Source organism: Hydra vulgaris, chromosome 15 (genome assembly GCF_038396675.1).
Source record: "Hydra vulgaris chromosome 15, alternate assembly HydraT2T_AEP".
Taxonomy (NCBI): Eukaryota; Metazoa; Cnidaria; class Hydrozoa; order Anthoathecata; family Hydridae; genus Hydra; species Hydra vulgaris.
Window position 1 is genome coordinate 54790511 of NC_088934.1, and position 20697 is coordinate 54811207.

General features: G+C 27.4%; 1 protein-coding gene across 3 annotated transcripts in view; it reads left to right on the plus strand.

Annotated features, from left to right (window-relative positions):
- LOC105848468 (ubiquitin carboxyl-terminal hydrolase CYLD) overlaps positions 1-20697 on the plus strand; it is a 134832-nt gene that overhangs the window by 82048 nt on the left and 32087 nt on the right. For all 3 annotated transcript variants that reach the window (XM_065820032.1, XM_065820030.1, XM_065820031.1), the window contains 3 exons: positions 6161-6252; positions 20266-20332; positions 20480-20612. In XM_065820032.1, coding sequence (XP_065676104.1) covers positions 6161-6252; positions 20266-20332; positions 20480-20612 — 292 coding nt within the window. The remainder of the gene's footprint in view (positions 1-6160; positions 6253-20265; positions 20333-20479; positions 20613-20697) is intronic.

Genomic DNA, 20697 nt, shown 5'->3' on the forward strand with positions numbered 1-20697 from the left:
CTTTCTTTAGATTGATTTTGGGAAGTTGGTTCTTGGAGGTTTGCATTGTGAAATGCTTTTTTAAAAACATTCAAACAGATATTCATATTCTTTCAGCCATAAGCATAAATGCGTTTTCATAAGCGAGTGGTTCCGAGTTCAATTCCCACCACGTCCCTGGTAGTACCGCGCTCAACTTGTTTCTCTGCGCAGCGGCTTTGTTCGTCAAGGTTCGTGTTTCGGAGTTATAGAGTTGAGAGAGGGTTATAACCACTATTAAATAGCCTTCTCATCTGTAGTGGCCTTCTCGGCCTTGAGGAGGTGAATAACAAAAAAAAAATCTTTAGTTCTGCTAAACGTTGTTTAGCAGAACTTTATCTTATCGTACTCAGAGGAGTAAACAACTATTCTTTCAGCAAGATTAAAAGGAATTTTCTTTTTCATGTAATATGAATGATGGCTGTTGTAGTTCAAGTAATCTTGAGTATTGGTTTCTTTATAATATATGTCAGTTTATATTTTATTCCTGTTTTCAAGATTGATTGATGTCTAAGAAGTTAATAATATTGTAAGTGTTTCTATTTTTTATAAATTCTTTGCCTATATTTGTTGTGAAACTAATTGAATTATCTAATACGGTTATAAAAGTTTTAAACTGATGTCTAAGTGTTTTGGTCAGAATATGAAGCCATCATCAGTATATCTATAATATAATGTCATTGAATTCTTTGTTGGAAAAGTGCTTAGGTAAGGTCTTCAGTAAATGCTTTGTTTTTGCTAAAAACTAAATTGTTAGACAAGCACAGTTTGGAGCAAAATTAGTACCCTGTTCCTGTAATTTAGTTAAACATTTGGTTATTAAATAAGATGTTTGGTTATCAAATTGTTTTTTTTAAATAAAAAATGTTGATTTATTAATAAATTCCGTAATCTTTTCTCCATTGAATTGTTATGTTTTACAATCTAGACATTTAAAGCTTCTATACCTAGGTTGTGTGGTGTATACCTGGTTTGTGCAGCTTCTATACCTTCTATATTCTATAGGTTGTGTGGAATACCAGTATATAGATTAACATGTCTAAGTACAACTGTCTGAATCTTATATTCTTGGTATTTTTCTAAAGAAATCTCAATTAAGTTTTTTGTTTTGTTACAATTAGAGATAAAATTAAATTAATGAACAGACTCAGATGTGATGTCAGTTAATTCCAGCATTAATCAGTCTACCTTTAAGATTTTATTTTATTTCTTCTAATTCTATTCTTGACAAGTAATGTTTTTAACTTTTTTCATTTTAATAGATTGAATTTTTGAAATAATTTCATTAAGGTATGGTAGAATTGTCCTAGTATTATAATTTGAGTTTTTTTTTTAGTTATGTTTATGTCAGTTTTCTCCGTTCCATAAACTTTTTCTTTTTATATTGTGTGAATTGTTTTATATCAGAATCAATGTGCACAAAATTTCTATTGGGCACAACTTTAGACTTTTTGTAAGAAGTGATATTTGAATCATTGTCAGATATTTTTTGGACAAGTTGATGACCTTATGTTGTAATTTTTGGGGATTGGGCTTGACCAGTTTTTTGAAAATATTCTGATGTTTGGTTATAGTCAATGACAATATTGGTTATCAACTCAATATTGTTACAACTGAATAATAAATAAACGTAAAAGAACCTTACGAATTGTGACTTTTTTCAATCAAATACTATATTTTAACTTGAGATTAATTGAAATCCATATCTTTTTTTAAGTTTATATATAAGTTGTTTATCAAAAATATAAAACAGTTTATTTATATCAATAATTTTTAATTTAAAAAAGAATCTAAACTACAAAACACGATCAAAAAGTATTAAAAAAATGAAGCAATATTTCAGTCAGTATTTTTTAAACTAAATAAAAAAGAATTTAAGAGAATGTGTATATTTTTTAAGAGAAATTCTTATACAAAGAAATATAAAATATACTAAAAGTACATTTTATATTTCAAGTTTGGTGAATACAAATTTCACAGTTTTGAGCTTGCGCCAAACTTACGCAAAGTCAGTTTTCTATGTTAAATACATAAAATATAACATAAATATAATCTAATAAAAAATAAAGCCAATATAAAATAAAATAATAACTTACTCAAATCAGTACCAGTTCTACTGTCTAAAAATTTTTATTATTAAAAACCTGCTTAGCTAAGTTGCTTAATTCTTAAGAGTCTGAAAACAGATAAGTAAAAAACCTAGAACAAACATTCATTTATTAAAACTACTATATTTAAACAAATTAAATTAAATAACGAACAACACTAATTCTCTTTAAAAGATAAGAAAAATTTATAAGCTTAATTTTGCTTGCAGACCTTGCTTGTAAAACCACGTGAATAATAAGAAACACATTTAGAAAAACCTAGAAACTACTTTAAAATGACTTATGCAATGTTGAACTTTGAACGTTGATTGGACTAATTATTAGTAGATGTTTTTTAAAATACGTAAAAATTAACAATATTTTGTTTTTCTATATTGCATTAACACATCATATAATAAATCTGATATGAAAAAATGTAATGAATAATTAAATACAAAGAAAAGCAACACATGAAAATTGGAAAATCAATGTACCTGATATGTAGAGATAAGCTGTTGTGATTCCAGAATAGTAATTGTTAAATATCGTTATTTCATGTTAGCTTTTAGAAAAAGCTAACATGAAATAACGATTTGGTTTTTGTTGTTTGTATTGTTCATTACATGGTTTTACAAAAATCTTTTTTGTAAAACCATGTAATGAACAAAGCTAAAGACAAATCGAGACAAAACTAAAGACAAATTGAGATATAAACAAAATGTATATATGGCAAAATGGTTTGTCTTAGCTTTTAGTGAATGAATAAAAGCAGAAAATTCTAATCATGAAACTACATATTAATCATTTTTAACAATAGCCACCAACGTAAAGGTAAGCCAAATGTAACAACATTAGTAACATAAGTAACAACATTACGTAAAATGGTATTAAAAGACATTACTATGTATTTTCAGAATAATTAATAATAAAGGCTAGAAAACACCTAATCCTAAAGCAGTAACACAGTTTGACACTAAACACTGCCAAGTCACACCTCAGCTATAAGTACATCGCTCGGCTAGCAAGGTTGACAAATTTTGCTCTGCACGTTTGCCATCTCATAGCAATTTAAAAATATGGAAACAATATAATACAAACATATGTACCAATACAATACAAAAAACATATGTACCAATACAAACAATATAACTTGAATTGTGCAAAAAAAATTTAAAAATGACACGAAAAAATTTAAAAAGATTCAAAGTAAACAAAATATAGATATATACAAACAATACTTTTTACCTTTATATTTTATTTCATAAGAACTGTAATCCTTGTAACAAAATTTAACCTTCACATACAATAAATTGTCAGTGTTTGCTAAAAATTTTAATTTATTTTTCTAAATTTTATAAAAAAGAACAAAAATAGTTAATAGCCTCTCAGAAATTTCAAAGTAGTAATAACCAATTTTATGGAAATAATATTAGTATAACTTTTTTGCTGCAAAAAAAAAGTGCATAAAAAATAATTAGGCCTCATCTATACCCCTATCTGCTTCTAAAAAATAAAATATAAGCTTAATATAAACAAAATTGCTAAAAAAAAAATAAAGCTAAAAGAAAAGCTAAAACAAACAAAATGTAAACGATTTTAAAAATTGAAAGGAGTGACCCTTTCTACTTTATATCTAATAAAAATGTTATATCTAAGTTGCTAAACTATTTTCTGCACTTCAATTATAATATGATCTTAATGATGATTATTTATCTTAACATGATTCTTTATGTAATATTTCTAAACTAATAAATAATTAAATTCCATAGGGTAAAAAGTTTTAACTTGCCTGATAGATCTTTCTCCAATGATCGCATGCATTTTGAGAATGCGCTCTTTCAAATTTAGAAAAGCCCAGTAACTAATTAAAACTACTTTAAAACTGAATATGAAACAACTATAAATGTTGACTTTAACAATTATATTAAGACTGACAAACGCTTTTTTTGATCAAAAAAGTTTTGTTGTTAAATGTAGGGGAAAGCGTGCACCCTTGATCATAAAATCCAGGGCGCATTGTGTTAATAACATTCTCCTAAATTAATGATAATTGTAAAACTAATATTGATTATAAAAAATATATTTATACTTTCTTAAAGTTTATTAAAACCATAAAATTAGAAAACGCTAAAATAGTTTTATAATTTTGTCTTTCGTAAATTTTTGTTTAGCATTTTTCCCCCTGGATTTTGTAGGGGAAAGTATGCACCCTTGATCCTAAAGATCAAGGGTGCATACTTTCCCCTACAAAATTTAAATGTACCAAAGCTTTAAAATTTTAAAATGCTTTAAATGTTATAGAAATTTTATTATTTTGTTTCATATCACAATTTATATTATATCATAATTAGGGATTGCAATCCCGGGATCCCGGATGTTTTTGGGTCCCGAAAATCCCAGGATTCTAAACACAAAATCCCAGGATTTTCGGGATTATAGCAGGATTGAACTAATTAAATTATTTTGTAAAACAAAATGTTCAAAGTTGGTTACTATACTGAATTATAACGAGTTATATAATGCTGCAGAAACACAAACTTCAAATTTAATGTCAATCATAAAGAAAGAAATGCATCTGTTTGAAAATGGTGGAAACCAGGGGCATAATTTGGAATTAGTATACCAATATTTGTTATCTATTCCACCGACGAGCATCGAACCTGAGCGGGCATTTGAATCTGCAGCTGGGTATTTGGGAAGTAAAATAAGGAGTAGGCTAAATGACCAAACCTTAAATGCTCTACTATTCCTCCGGGCATATTTTCAGACAAAAAAAGAAAGTTTGTAAATAAAATATGCATTTAATATGAATTTTTTGTTTGTTTTACATTTATTATTTAGCTACCATTTATTTATAAATATAAAATAAAGATTTTCTTTAATTTTTGTCTCTCAATAATAACAAACAACTTATTATGTTATTTTTTACAAAGTAGCTTGTTGCTACAGTAGCTACATCGGTAGCCAAATTTAAGGAAAATTTATGTTTACAAATTTATTTTGAAATTTTGATTGTTTAGTTACTTTAGTCAAATACACTTTAAATGTTCAAATGTTATTTACATATCCAATTATTTGATGAAGGTTATTCTGTAAAGTCTGTAATCTTAAAACATAATATGGAAGGTACCGTATATATATTTCTGCATTATTTTAAGATCTTTATATACACCTGCTGCCTGTTACACAATTAAAACAATTTAAGGCGCCATAGAAAATTAATTTAAGTCATTAAGGCATAATGAAATTAAATAAAAAATTGATAACATCAAAAAGTATACTCATATATGCAGTATTAAGTTCTGTTTTTAGCAAATATCTCACATTATATAAAATCCGGGGATCCCGGGATCCCGGGATTTTATTTACTTCAATCCTGAAATCCCGGGATCGTAATTCATGCCCGGGATTGCAATCCCTAATCATAATACTGATTCATCAGTCATCTGATTCAACTATCATCTGATTCACCATATGGCAAAGTTTAGAAGTTGTCAAGTTTAGAATGACCAACAATTATTTTTAGTATGACCGACAAATATTTTTATTCTGTGATTAAACAAATTTTTAAATACCAAAATAAAAACATAACATAATAACAAGTAACAAATAAAACATGACAGGAGTTTTAAGTAACAAAATAATGTTTTTTTTTTAACAAATGTTTCTAGAACCCTCTGGTACACTACTGAAGAACACTACTGTATATAAACAGAACACTACTGTATATAAATATAAAATAAAATGTGACAAGATTTTTAATTTCTTTCAATTATTACAATTTCAATAATAAAAAAATTAAATTAATAGTTTTATTTTTAATATCATAATAAAACTTATAGTCTTTATTAATATTATTATTTATACTATATTATTATTATACTTTATTATTATTATTAATATTACTTATATTTGCTTTATTTTACATCTGATGGTCTAAAGAGACCGTGATAACACAAATAAAAATAAAAGCTGTCTCTTAAATTTTTATACCTTAATATATATTATAAAGTTTATTAGTATAACTACTTATAGTAAAAAAATACTTTTGTTAGAAATGGGTTTGTTGAACAACCAAGTATTATGGAGTTGCGTAAATGTTTAGATGACATTGGAGAGATTGCCGGCTTTTTAGACAGAGAAAAAGGTTTTTTTTTATCTTCCTATTTTAATGTTTTTTTTTTATGTTTATTTTATTTCTAGATTTTCTCATCAGAAATGAATGATCATTCATTTCTGATGAGTCTTTTTTTGATGAAACATGGTGTAAAATGGAAAAAAATTTTTGCTAAGTGATTTTCTACTAATATATAATTGCTCTGTTCTTTTAAGAACATTGAGCACTCTATTGTGTAGAATACTTTTTTAAAGTTGTTTAAATATATATATATATATATATATATATATATATATATATATATATATATATATATATATATATATATATATATATAACTTTAAAATTTTTTAAAGTTGTTTAAATATATATATATATATATATGTATATATATATATATATATATATATATATATATATATATATATATATATATATATATATATATATATATATATATATATATATATGCAAAACTTTTTATCAATATCATCTCTTGATTCCACTAGTTGCGTTCTACCTGATATTGCCAACAAACAGGTTGATCCATTGCTTGACAATAATATCACTCCAGCTTCTGTTTCTAAAGTGATTTCCTGTCTAGACTCTTCTACAGCTTGTGGCCTGGGCAACATAGCTGTTTTGTCTTGCAGAAGTTTTCTCCGGAGCTGTCGTCTATACTCTCAAAACTATTCAATAAGTGCTTATCAGAGTCTTGTTTTCCAGCCTTCTGGAAAGCGGCATCTGTTATCCCTATCTTCAAAAATTCTGAAGAGTGATCTGATTCGTTTAATTACCGTCCCATTAGTCTTCTTCCTATCATAAGCAACGTTTTTGAATCTTTAATTAACTAACACTTAATTTCTCATCTTGAATCTAATAACTTTCTGACCATCAATATGGATTTCGATCTTCTCGTTCTACAGCTTATTTGCTAACAGTTATAACTGATAGGTTTTATTGTGCATTAGATAAAGGTGGAGAGGTTAAGGCCATCGCTCTTGACTTTTTAAAAGCTTTTGATAAAGTTTGGCATGCTGGTCATCTCCATAAGCTTTCTTCTTATGGTGTATCCGGCAACATTTTTAAGATTATTAAATCCTTCCTTTCCAATCGTAGTATAAAAGTTGTCCTCGATGGACAGCACTCTTCATCTTATTCTGTAAATTCAGGGGTTCCTCAAGGTTCTATCCTTGGCCCTATACTCTTTTTAATTTACATTAACGATCTTCCAGATATTCTCACATCTAAGGTGGTATTTTTTGCTGATGATACTACCATTTATTCTTACCTGCTACAGCATGGAGCTCACAGTGGCTGAGGAACTTTAATTCAGATAAAACTCAATTTTTTCAGCCAATCCTTATCGCAATAATTTAGATCTTCCTATATTTATGAACGGTGATGTACTCATTGAGTCATCTACTCTTCATCTTCTAGGATTAACTCTTACTTCCAATCTTTCTTGGAAACCATATATCAAATCAGTTGCAAAATTAGCATCTGCTAAGGTTGCATCTCTTTATTGGGCACGTCACTTTCTTACATTGGATTCTATTCTCTATCTCTTTAAATCTCAAATCCGGCCTTGTATGGAATACTGTTGCCATTTCTGGGGTGGTTCTTCTAACGGGTGATGCGGAAGTTATCGGACAAAATAAAAACGTCAATAACTTATTTATAAATAAAAAAACTAACTACTATTATATTTTTTTTAAATAAAGCATTTATCTTTTAATAAAAATATATTATTTTTTATATGAAAAAACACCACCATCTGCAATTGATCTCAATTTTGCTCTGATGCCTTTCATATGCGACTGTAAAAAGTTTAAATCAATTTCTTTAGTTTAATGCGATCAATCTAAACTTGCTCTGTTGAATTGTTGAATATCAGCTCTTTGGAATTTGCTTCCTTCATCTTGCTTTCCTGATTCATATAATTTGCAATTCTTTAAGTCATCTGTCAATCGTTATCTTGCTCTACAATCTTCATCTTTTTCCTTTCAGTAACTTCCAACTTTAATTAGTGGCTGCCTGCAGCCTTGTTGGAAGCAAAGATGTTTAAAAAAAATAAAAAATATTCTTTAAAAAAAAAAAATCTTTCTTAAAATTCCTTAAATAACCTTTGAAAAAGTTGAAATTTGACTGCTCTCCTTAATTTCTCCTTATTTATTTTTTTTCAATCATCTAGGAAATTTTATTAAAGTAAAAATATATAGTCCTTTGATAGTTTGCAAACCTATATTTCTATTATATATATATATATATATATATATATATATATATATGTATATATATATATATATAAAGTAAAATAATAATTTATAATAATTTTTATGTTTATATTTAAAATTTATTGAAAAAATTCTGTTTTAAATGATTTTAATTTATGTTTTCTCTTTAATTCTCCTTACTTTTTCTTTCAAAAAATCAACCAAATCTCCTTAAAATCCCCTAATAATCTCCTTAAAATCTCCCTAAAATCCTTACGCCTGAGTTTTAATAGTTTTTCTTTCAAAAAATTGTCTTTTGTGACCAATTCTCCATTAAATCTCCTTTAATCCTTTAGCCTGAGTTTTAATTGTGTGAACCCTGACTTAGATTTTAGCCTAAATCATCCGAGAGCACAACATGGACAAAGTAAGAGGCTTTAAGCTTGTGATTCACTTTGACACAAAAATTGTAAGCCAGTACACCATTGAAGAAGCAGTTTCCACAATTCACGAAAGGATAGCTATAACTGTTTTTATTGGATTTCCTGCTTGGTATTTTAAAGATTATAAGCTGCAAATAAACTGGCCAGGCTATTGCCATTCAATTTGTCCTTGAATATTATGAGTTATCAGATCAAATCATGGGGTGTGTGCTAACACCACAGCCGGCAATACAGAAAAACAAAGGAGCTATAAGGAATGTTTTTTGTTCATGCTTTGGGATGATTCTCCAGCTAATGTGAAGACACCACATAAATGAGAAACATGTGTCGCATGTTATGAAATTAAAAATGTTTTTAAATAGACAAAAAAGTTCAAGCAAGAAAAATTTTTTCAAGTTGATAAACTTGAAAAAATTTTTAAGTTTGAATGGTCCCAGGATGCTTTTAGACCAGGTATATTTTTTCACCAACTTGCTGTTGAAACTAAAGAATCCTGCACTAAAGCACTTCACAAGAGACACTTTCCAGAGAGGAGACTACAAGAATCTTTGCCAGCTCCTGGCTTACTTTCTGGATGCTAATATACCTATTTTCTACTTCAAGCAGCTGGGTGCTCACTATGAGGCCAAGTTTATGAATGACTGCCTCTAACTTCTTGTCCTGCATATGACTCAGAACTATTATTCAAATGATTCAAAAACAGTTGTACTTGCTACTCTTAAGAACATAAACACTGCTACAAATATAAGAATATAAACACTGCTTCAAAATTATAATTTTCTACAGTCTTTTTTTTCTCAAGAGTCCAATGGTAACTCAAGCTCTTTTAAATGACGTAAGAGCTTTTAAGCTTCAAATGTCAAATGACTTCAAAGACTGCGTAGAGGTACTTGATTTTATTTTATTATTTTTATCAAATTTATTTTATAAACACTCTAATAAACATTTTTCAAACAAATATATAGCTAAATTCTAAAACTTTTTTATTAAATAAATGTTCATATTATTGGAGTTTATTTTTTTATTTTCTATTGTAATGTTTTATTTATTCTTAGCTATTTACTGCAATATTTACAACATAAATGTTGTTAAAAATTGTAGCGCTTAACCTCAAACATTAATCAAAACAAATGTGGAACATTTCTCTCTCACTCTTGCAAGCCGCTTTACATTGGAAATGTAAAGCGGCTTGCAAGAGTGAGAGAGCTCCCAAGTCATTTGTAGAGTTCTCTAGTTGTGCAAATCAGCTTGTAATGGTAAATGATCAGGCACAACATCACATAAACTGATCAGAGCCTTTTTATGATCATACCCAATCAATCATACCCAACAATCCCCTTCCTTGCCCCCCCCCCCCTCTTTCCTTCCCTCTATAATATGGGCTATACATTAATGTCCATAAAGCTGTTTAAAGTGCATTCATATTCTAGTATTTTATAAACTAAATTATTAATTAGCAATAGACTTTTAATATATATATATATATATATATATATATATATATATATATATATATATATATATATATATATATATATATATATATATATATATATAAATTATAAATTATAAATTACTGTATTCTTAGTGTATTCTACAAATAGAGTGCTCAATGTTCTAAAAGAACAGAGCAATAATAAATTAAATTAATAAATTAGTAAAAACACTTATCTAATTTTTGATTACTTCAACACTGTGTTTCACCATCAGTAGGTTCATCAGGAAGAATCTTCCTGATGAACCTACTGATGGTGAAACACAGTAATGATGTTAGCTAAAAATAGATTAGTGTTTTTAATAATTTATATATGTATATATATATATATATATATATATATATATATATATATATATATATATATATATAAAATATATATATTAGGGTGGCTCTTAAAACAACATTTTTGAAAAAAACGTGTTTTTACCCCAAAAATAAAGTTTATATTTTATATAAATAAAGTTTATATAAAATATAAACTTTATTTTCGGGTGATGCGAAAGTTATCGGACAAATCCTAAATTCATTATTTGAGCATAATAATTAGTTTTTGTGGTTTTATGCGTAGGCATAAACGTTCTTTAAAATATAAACTTTATTATTTGAAACACAATTATTTAAAATGAGGTTAAATGCAGCTGAACGAGAATCTTTTCGAAAGCGACTTAAAATGTTTTTTGTAAATAAACCCAATATATAAAAAAAAAAATCGTAAATCATTTTGAAAAGGAAGGATTTGCTCGAAGTACAATATATGATAACCTAAAAAGACTTGAAACTGTTCAATCGTTTTCTGATAGAAAGCACCCTGGTCGTCTGACATCCTGGACTAGAGAAAAGAAAGCCGAATTAACGAGACTGGTCAACAATCGAAAAGGGGTCAGTCAGAGAAAAATAGGTATTAAATTCAGTGTAAATCAACCGACAATTGGTCATCAGTTAAAAAAAATGAATATTAAATATAGAAAACGTGAAAAGACTCCAAAATACACTAAAGAACAACAAATAAAGGCAAAGAAAAGAAGCAGGAAGCTAGTTAACCAACTCTATTACACAATATCGCTTCTAGTCATCGATGACGAAAAATACTTTTGTTTTGCAGAGGACAACATGCCTGGAAATTCTGGATACTACACAAACAACAAAAAGACATGCCCAGAAAGTGTTCGTTTTATAGGAAAAGATAAATTTCTAAAAAAATTATTAATGTGGATAGCCATATTTTGGCTTAACCCTTATTTTGGCCAGATTTAGCAAGTTCTCATTATTCTAAAGATTCTCTAAATTGGATGGACCAATATATCTATTACGTTGATAAAGAATCCAATCCCCAAATGTGTCTCAAGCACGACCAGTTGAAATTTTCTGGGGATATTTGGCGCAGAAGGTTTATGAGGGAGATTGGCAAGCTTCAACAGAGCAAGTTTTGATTGATCACATTAAACTAAAACTACAAGAAATTGATTTAAACTTTTTACAGTCGCATATGAAAGGCATCAGAGCAAAATTGAGATCAATTGCAGATGGTGGTGTTTTTTCATATAAAAAATAATATATTTTTATCAAAAGATAAATGCTTTATTTTAAAAAAATATAATAGTAGTTTGTTTTTTTGTTTATAAATAAGTTATTGACGTTTTTATTTTGTCCGATAACTTCCGCATCACCCGTTACTTTGTTCTATATAATACTAAAACACTAGGTTTAAACTTTTTTTTTTTAAAAAATCATTTTAGGGGTAGCTCAAGACCCTTAAAAATTTGACTGGTCCCTAATATTTTGAAAATAAAAGTTCTTCTAAAGTATGTCAACCTGGTACTCAAAAGAAGCGAAATCATTTATAAAACTTTATAATAGTAATCAATTTACGTAAAAAACATGTTTAAAAAAATTATTTTTTTAAAACTTGAAAAAAATGACTTTTTTTTATCTTCAGCTTAAAAACAATAGTTTTTATGCATTTATGTCTGAAAAAATTATTTCTACGTAAATTGATTATTATTTTTGAAGATTTTATATAATTTTGCTTTTTTTTAATACCAGGTTAATATACTTTAGAAGAACTTTTATTTTCAAAATATTAGGAACCAGTCAAATTTTTAAGGGTCTTGAGCTACCCCTAAAATAATTTAAAAAAAAAAATTTAAACCTAGTGTTTTAGTATTATATAGAACAAAGTAAAGGGGTAAGAACAGGTTTTTTTCAAAAATGTTGTTTTAAGAGCAACCCTAATATATATATATATATATATATATATATATATATATATATATATATATATATATATATATATATATATATATATATATATATATATATATATATATATATAGATATATAGATAGATAGATAGATTTGTGTTCAAAAACATCTCAAATCAGAATAGAAATGAGAATATAGAATATGTTATACGATCTACAGTGGTGGAAAAAATAATGCAAATGATGCAAATGATTGATAATGATGCAAATATTTATAGAAATACATTTTATTTACTTTTAATTGATGGTAATTGATACTAATTTTTTTGTTTTTATAAATATTAGTGCTAATACTTAAATCTTTAAAAAAAACTATTAATTAATTCCTACTAATTAGTCCTCCTTAATTTTTTCATTTTGTTTAAAGTAACTAAAAATTAACTGGAAAAAATTAAAATAACAGAAATGGCTAAATTTGATTTTATCTTGAAAAAAATCAAGAAAATATTAATGTAACAAGTTAACAAAAATAATAAAACAAAAACAGAAACATTTTTATTTCTCCTTCAAAATAATATTTACAAATCTTTTTTGTTCTGAGGTTTTTGATTAGGCAGCTATTCCAGTTAATCCAATTGTCTCAACATTTTTTTTGAAATCATCTCTTTGCAATAGGAGCTGTATGTTTTGGATAGTTTTTTTGCTGAAATATCTAAAGCAATGGGAAGCATTATTTCTTCAAGCATATTAGGATAAATATCTGCTGTCATAGTGTCTGTTATTAAGAAAATAGGACCGATATCAGATAACAAGAAACATCCATGATGCTATAATTAACTCAAATAATTTTTAATAGTTTTGTTGGAGATAAACAGATCATTTTTAGCTTCATTATTTCACAATGATTAATTTATTTTGTTGTTTTTTGACCTTGAGTTTTCATACATTTTTGTGGTTAAGGAGTAAAATTTTGTATCATTCTAACAGAATGCTCAATTATTCTTGAAGTCACTTTGTATGACTTTTTACTGTTTTAAGTCATTGAATTACTAAGAGCTCAGCTGAGGTACAATGTGATTTTTGTACCCATAATATCTTAAGTTTAAAACTGAATATACACAAAACAGAATTTTTGAACATACCATGTTTCAAGTTATTGAACATACCATGTTTCAAAATATACAGTATAATATTACTCAGTGGCATAGAAAGTTTATAGTAGTTGGAGGGGAAGGGGGTTTCTGAAGCAGTCAAGGTTAAGGACTTGTAGGAAAAGGGCTGGAATGATCCTTTTTTTTTGACTAAATATAGAGGGGCTGTCACCCACTTTTTTTTTCTTTACGTGTAGTGTTACTGGTAACCATATTCAATACACATGTTCAAAAAGTAATAATAGTTAAAAATCAAAGAAAAAGAAAAATTAACCTTTTTTTTTTTAGCTACTTTAAAGAAGTTATTAGTTGCTAGAGAACAGAAAAGTTAAAAGTTGAAAAATCGATGAGGACTTAATAACTGTTTCAAAATTATAAGTATTAACATTAAATTTTATGAAAACAAAAAATGTCCATTATCTTTAATAAGTTAATTATTAGTTGCTGTGAATAAGATATATTTTTCTAGTTTTTAAAGTTATGTGTTATTATGCATCACTTTATATAATAAAAAAAGATTTTTATTTTGTTGCTTAAATTTTTTTTTCTTTTTTTAACATCTTCGCTTCCAACGAGGCTGTAAGCAACTGCAATTAGAGTTGGAAGTAAGTGGAAGAGAAAAAATAAAGTTTGTAGAGCAAGAGAATGATTGACAAGCAAGAGAAGGATTGAACCTTGAGGAACCCCTGAAGTGACAGGATAAGAAGAAGAGTGCTGTCCATCGAGGACAACTTTAATACTACAATTGGAAAGGAAGGATTCAATAATCAAGTTGTTATCAGATACACTGTAAGAAGAAAACTTATGGATAAGACCAGCATCCCAAACTTTATCAAAAGCTTTAAAAATGTCAAGAGCAATCGCCTTAACCTCTTTACCTCTATCTAGTGTACAATAAAACATATCAACTATTACTGTTAGCAAATCAGCTGTAGAACGAGAAGATCGAAATCCATATTGATAGTCAGAAAGTAAGTTATTAGATTCAAGATGAGAGGTTAAGTGTTTGTTAATCAAAGATTCAAAAACCTTGCTTATGATAGGAAGAAGACTAATGGGATGGTAGTTAGACGAATCAGATCACTTAGTAGAATTTTTGAAAATAGGGATTACAGATGCTGCTTTCCAGCATGCCGGAAAACAAGACTGATATGCACTTGTTAAATAGTTTTAAAAGTATAGACGACAGCTCCGGAGTACACTTCTGCAAGATTACAACAGGTATGTTGTGTGAACCGCAAGCTGTAGAAGAGTCTAAGCAGGAAATCGTTTTTGATACAGAAGCTGGAGTGATAGGAATGTCAAGCAATGGATCAACCTGTTTGACGACTAACTCACGTAAAACGCAACTAATGGAATCAAGAGATGATATTGATGAAAAGTTCTTAGCAAACAATTTAGCTTTGTTTTTAGGTGACAAAGTCTGAACCATTCAAGAGAGGTGGAATAATAGATTTACCCTTATTATTGATACTGTTAAAGATTCTCCAGAAGTCACGAGAACCTAATTTTTGTGATGAAATACGAGATTTCATGACCTGAGAATAGCGATCTATGGTGTTAGGCAAAACCTTTTTACAACTGTTTCTAGCAATAGAAAACAGACTTTATCCATGAAGTTATGTAAGAAGCACATTTGTCAGCAGGAAGACAAAAGATTTCTACCCAAGGGCCATCACAAAAAAAAATCACAGAAAGAATTCCAGTTAACTTTAAGGTAGTTGTAAGAGATGCGATGATAGAGGGGTTTTAATGATGAGGAAGAATGAGAATAGTTTTAGAGAGATCTAACCGTGATCAGAAGCACTTAAGGGTGAATGTAGAAAAACTGAGCACTGACTAGGATGAGAAACAAGACATACATTGAGTAGAGAAGGTAAATGAATAGGGTTGTCTGGAAAGCAAGTTGGAAAGTTGAGTAATTGAGTAAGAGATTGAGAAAGGCAAAAGTTGAGGGCCTTAACCCCAGCAGAGTCACTGACACTAGAGCCAAGTCATTCAGTATGATGAGCATTAAAGTCACCTACAACAGCAATATTAGCTGATGGATAAAAAGAGAGAACTTGGTCAATTTGATCAGAAATAACATTGAAAAGAGTCTGGTCTGGTGAACTTTGCAAAAGATAAGACTCAACAGAAGAAAAGTTTCTTCGAAGACCACAAATATTAGTGAAGGTTTTGAGAACTTGGTGATGATGATGGTTTTTTGTGTTTTACAGTGTTTGGTATTTTAGTCATTTTAAGTTTTTTAATAAACTTTACGCATAGATAAAACATTTAAAACATATAAAATAAGCATATAAAACATTTTAGTTATTTAAGAATGCATATTTCAATAGTACTCAGTACACTATTTAATAGTCCAAACATTTGTCTTATTACTATTAATAAACCCTAAGTCGTAACAAAGGGCTCCAAATGTGGCCTCAACAATGCACAACAATAGTACGAACAGGGACACCACCCTTGCACAACAGGGCACTGTTAGTACTCTGATTTATTTTAGTTGTTGATGGAATCAGCTTCTCTGAGAGCTACCACAGAGTTCAGGAAACCTGACTACTAGCCGGCCTCAGAACCATAAAACTGAGTTTTAGAGCTGTAGTCTCATTAGGTATTATTGTATATGCTTAAATTGTTTTATTGTATTTGCTTAAATAGCGTTATTGTATTTTATTTTTATAGTATTTTATTTATTTTAACGAATCTTTTTTCAAATTTTATAATAAATGATCATCTTATGGTTGTTCAGACATTTTGGACCCATATGAGAAAAAAAAATCTGTGGCCTGATGCCAAACTTTAGCATTTTGAGATCGGCACCAAGTTGGCAAAAAAAGTTCAACAAAAAATGGTTGTCTTAAAATATAGAAACTTGGTCAGCGATTTTTTGCAGACCTCAAACACTTAAAGGCACATAAAACCCTAATTCGGAGGGCTGTTAATACCAAATACAACATATTTAATAGTAAGCATTTGTAATGAAAGTAACTTAACTCAAGTACCCCCTCTGCTTTAGGAACATGAGTTTTATATAAAAAAAAAATTAATATTTTTAGTTTATAAAAAATGATTAGTCAAAAATGTACTTTCATCATTATTATAAAATTTTCTCATTAAATATGTTTTTAAAATCCAAATTTGGTTAAATTCGGTTCTAAAATCCGAATTCGAAATTCAGTTAAATACGAAGTACACATATGGTCTGAATCCATTTTCAGTTAAAATGTTTGTTTTTTAATTTGAAATAATCAGAAACTGCATTAGTTATCATAAAATATCCATAATTATCTATTTAATTATTTACATGTCGTTTTTATACATTTTTTTTAGATGCTCATGAAACCCTTTCAGCCCCTTTAGATGCTCATGAAATCCTTTAACAAAAAATACTTCTTGCATCATTTTATTTTTAATGATCTTTCATAAAACGTGATGGTTTTCGCCCGAAAATGTAAATAATGTTTCATCCATCTAAAAAAAGTGTAAATAATGTTCCATCTATCTAAAAAAAGTGTAAATACAGTTCCATCCATCAATTTTAATTTTTACACCTTAGAAATTTTTGTAAAAAATTAGAAATTTTCTTGATTACAAGATGTCATGTTAAGTTATTAAAAACAGTTCAATTGTTCTTCCAATGATGACAATGAATACAACAAAACAATTTAGATTTCAACTTTGGTATTGATGACTTTTTATACTTTAAAAATATATTGTACAAATGAATAACAATTTTTATTTTTTCTGCTCTATTGTTGTTCAATGACAGTGGCAATTGTCAATTGCTACTGTCATAGTCACAAATTTCTACACTGATTGTGATAAAATTTGTAGTTTTCAATTTTCATATTGTTTTTGCTCAAGTCTTTGAAAATGAATTTGGATGACCAAGTCAATAGTAAAAAAAAAAACACTAAACTGTAAAACGTTCTCACTGATAAAAAATACACAAATAGTTAGAGCAACTAATGAACTTAAGAACTATTCATGATGTGAATGTTGGCGTTAAACTTAAGAACTATTCATGACGATGATTCATGACGATGGATGTAAAAATAGCTAGTTTTTTATTTTCCAAAACATGTTTTTCTGCCTCATGTGGCAAGCAGAAATTTTGACAATTTTGTCAAAATTTCTTATTGCCACATGAGATTTCTGGAGACTCTGAATAATAAGACTTGCCTGAATACTCAACTAGCTTTTCTCTACCCTATACTCAACTACCTCTACTCTACCCTATACTCAACTACCTCTACTCTACCCTATACTCAACTACCTCTTCTCTCCCCTATGCTCAACTACCTCTACTATACCCTATGCTCAACTACCTCTACTCTACCCTATGCTCAACTACCTCTACTCTACCCTATGCTCAACTACCTCTACTTTACCCTATGCTCAACTACCTCTACTCTACCCTATGCTCAACTACCTCTACTCTACCCTATGCTCAACTACCTCTACTCTACCCTATGCTCAACTACCTCTACTCTACCCTATGCTCAACTACCTCTACTCTTTAAATATTTTTGCATATAAATAAAAGCTAGTAAGTAAAATTAATAGTGAAAATATTTAAAATATATTAAAATAAAATGTATTTTATTCTAAAAATGAATATTGTAAAATTTTTAAAATCGCTATTATTCAAGGTTTTTAAGATTTATCAAATCTTGAATCATTTTTCTGATGTGATTTGAAAATTCAATATAAAATATGATAAAATTTCACCATGAAAAAACAATGTTTTTTTTTTAAGTTCAAAAAACTTTAAAAACTTTAAGTGTTGCAATTTAATGACTTAATCAAAAAAGCAAGTAATTAAAGTAAAATAAATGTCGAGAAAAAATAACTGTCTTTAATTCAATTAAATTTTTATATCAGATATAATAACAACAATGATATCACTATTTTGGCCCTGCTTTGATCCTATACTTGGTTTCACTGAAAAAGATAAGTTTATTTTAAAAAAAATTTTTATTTTCGAAATACAAAATAGTATTATAATAATCCTGACCAAGTGGACAACTTTGAGTTAAATTATTTATCTCAGCAAATGTAATTCATATTTATCTTAACAAAATGTTGAGATAAGTCAATGTCTAATCAGATGTATACCTTACCCTGCTAAAAATAATCTATTATAAAACCATTTTATTAAAGAATACTTATCTCATTAGAAAATTTAGTTTGAATAAACGTTTATGTAAATATTTGTAAGTTTTGATTGACAATTGTTGAAAGTATTTTAAACATTTACTTTATACTAAAAATAAATTTTGCAATTACTAAAAGACTAAGTGTAATGATGTTGTTGATCTTGAGTAAACAAGCTGTAAACAACTGAATTTTGTTAAATTTCAACAGCCAGTCACAAAAAAGATTTTTAGGTAAATTTATTCAGAACAAGATCCTCATCACTTTGTCGTAACTGATCGATTGAACTTTTTAATGCAGAAAATTAATCCTCATTGGAATCAGTAAATAGTTGTTTATGAAACTTCATTCATAAACAAGCATTTTCATAGTTTTAAAAGTTGCATGAGAATGCAGTCTGTAACTTTTAATGCAGGTATCAAAAAACTGAAATAGAAAGATGTCATTATTATCTTAAATAGTTAATATTTGAATCTCAAATTAAACATTGTTGCTTACAGTTTGGACAGAAAAGTATATTCTTTAAATTTTTTGACAAGGTTAAAATACTTTGTTTGTTTTTTAATAATTTAAAAAAGTGTTTTTTAGTTATAAAAATGAATTTTTTTTTATTAATTAAAAAGCTATTTAAGTAAATTTTGATTTAAAAAACAAAATGTTGATGAGTTTAAGGATTCCAGATAACATTACTACTAATTATTCTAATTATTTTAATTATTCTACCTAAAACTTAAAAGAAAATTTTTTTTTTAATATCAATAAAATTTAACTCTATTGATTAATTAAAAACTTAAGTAAATGTAAAACAAATATAGTTTTTTTTAAGTTTAGAAAACAAATTTTTAAAAAACATTTATAAGAATGATTTGAAATTATAATAAATAAACTTAAAACTTTTCAAGTTGTTTGATAAAGTTATTTTTTTATGTATAATTTTATATAAAACCTAAAATTTAAAAGTTATAAGGTAAAAAAATAAAAAAAAAAAAAAAAAAAAGAATTATAAGATAAATCAGATAATTTTAAAAGTGATGAATTTTATCTATTTTTAAATTTATCTAGATATTGTGGAAGATTCATTGATTTGGTGAAATTAATATTGATTATATTAAAATTTGATGAAAGTGAGGTTCCCTAATTTTTTCAAAAAAAAAATTTTGTAATTTATGTCAAATCAAAAAAAAAATGTAATTGCAAACAAAAGTGAAATACTATCAACGTTTCAAAAATAATCATATTTTGTAAAAACATCTCCACACACACACAAAGCTTGAACATGTTGAATATTATATTATTGTGATATAAATTTATTTTATGCATCCTATGGAATTATGCATCTCTTTATGCATTCTATGGCATTTTGCATCTTTTTAGATCCAGAAGAATTTTTAACTATATTGCTTGAAAAAGTTTTAAAAGTTGAACCTTTTATGACGTTGAGGTGATTTATAGTTTGTTTTGTTTTTTTGTTTTTGTTTTTTTATGTTTTCTTTTTTATAATGAGTAGAACCTAAAAAAGTTAAAAAAAAAAGTCTTGTTAATTTAAATTTTAGTGTTGGATTCTTTATGATTTTTAATTATTTTTTAGACTACAGAATCAAGAGGAAATAGGTGTTTACCTTTATCAAATAATTGCTGACATCAATCCATTAAATCCACAACCATCAATTCAATATCTTATGGAGTCATCATTTATATCAAACAAATCTCAACTTCTTAAGGTAAATTCTTTAATTAAGACTAAAGATTATGTCTCAATATCATATAAGGTTAAAGATTATGGAGTTGTCTCAATATCATATAAGA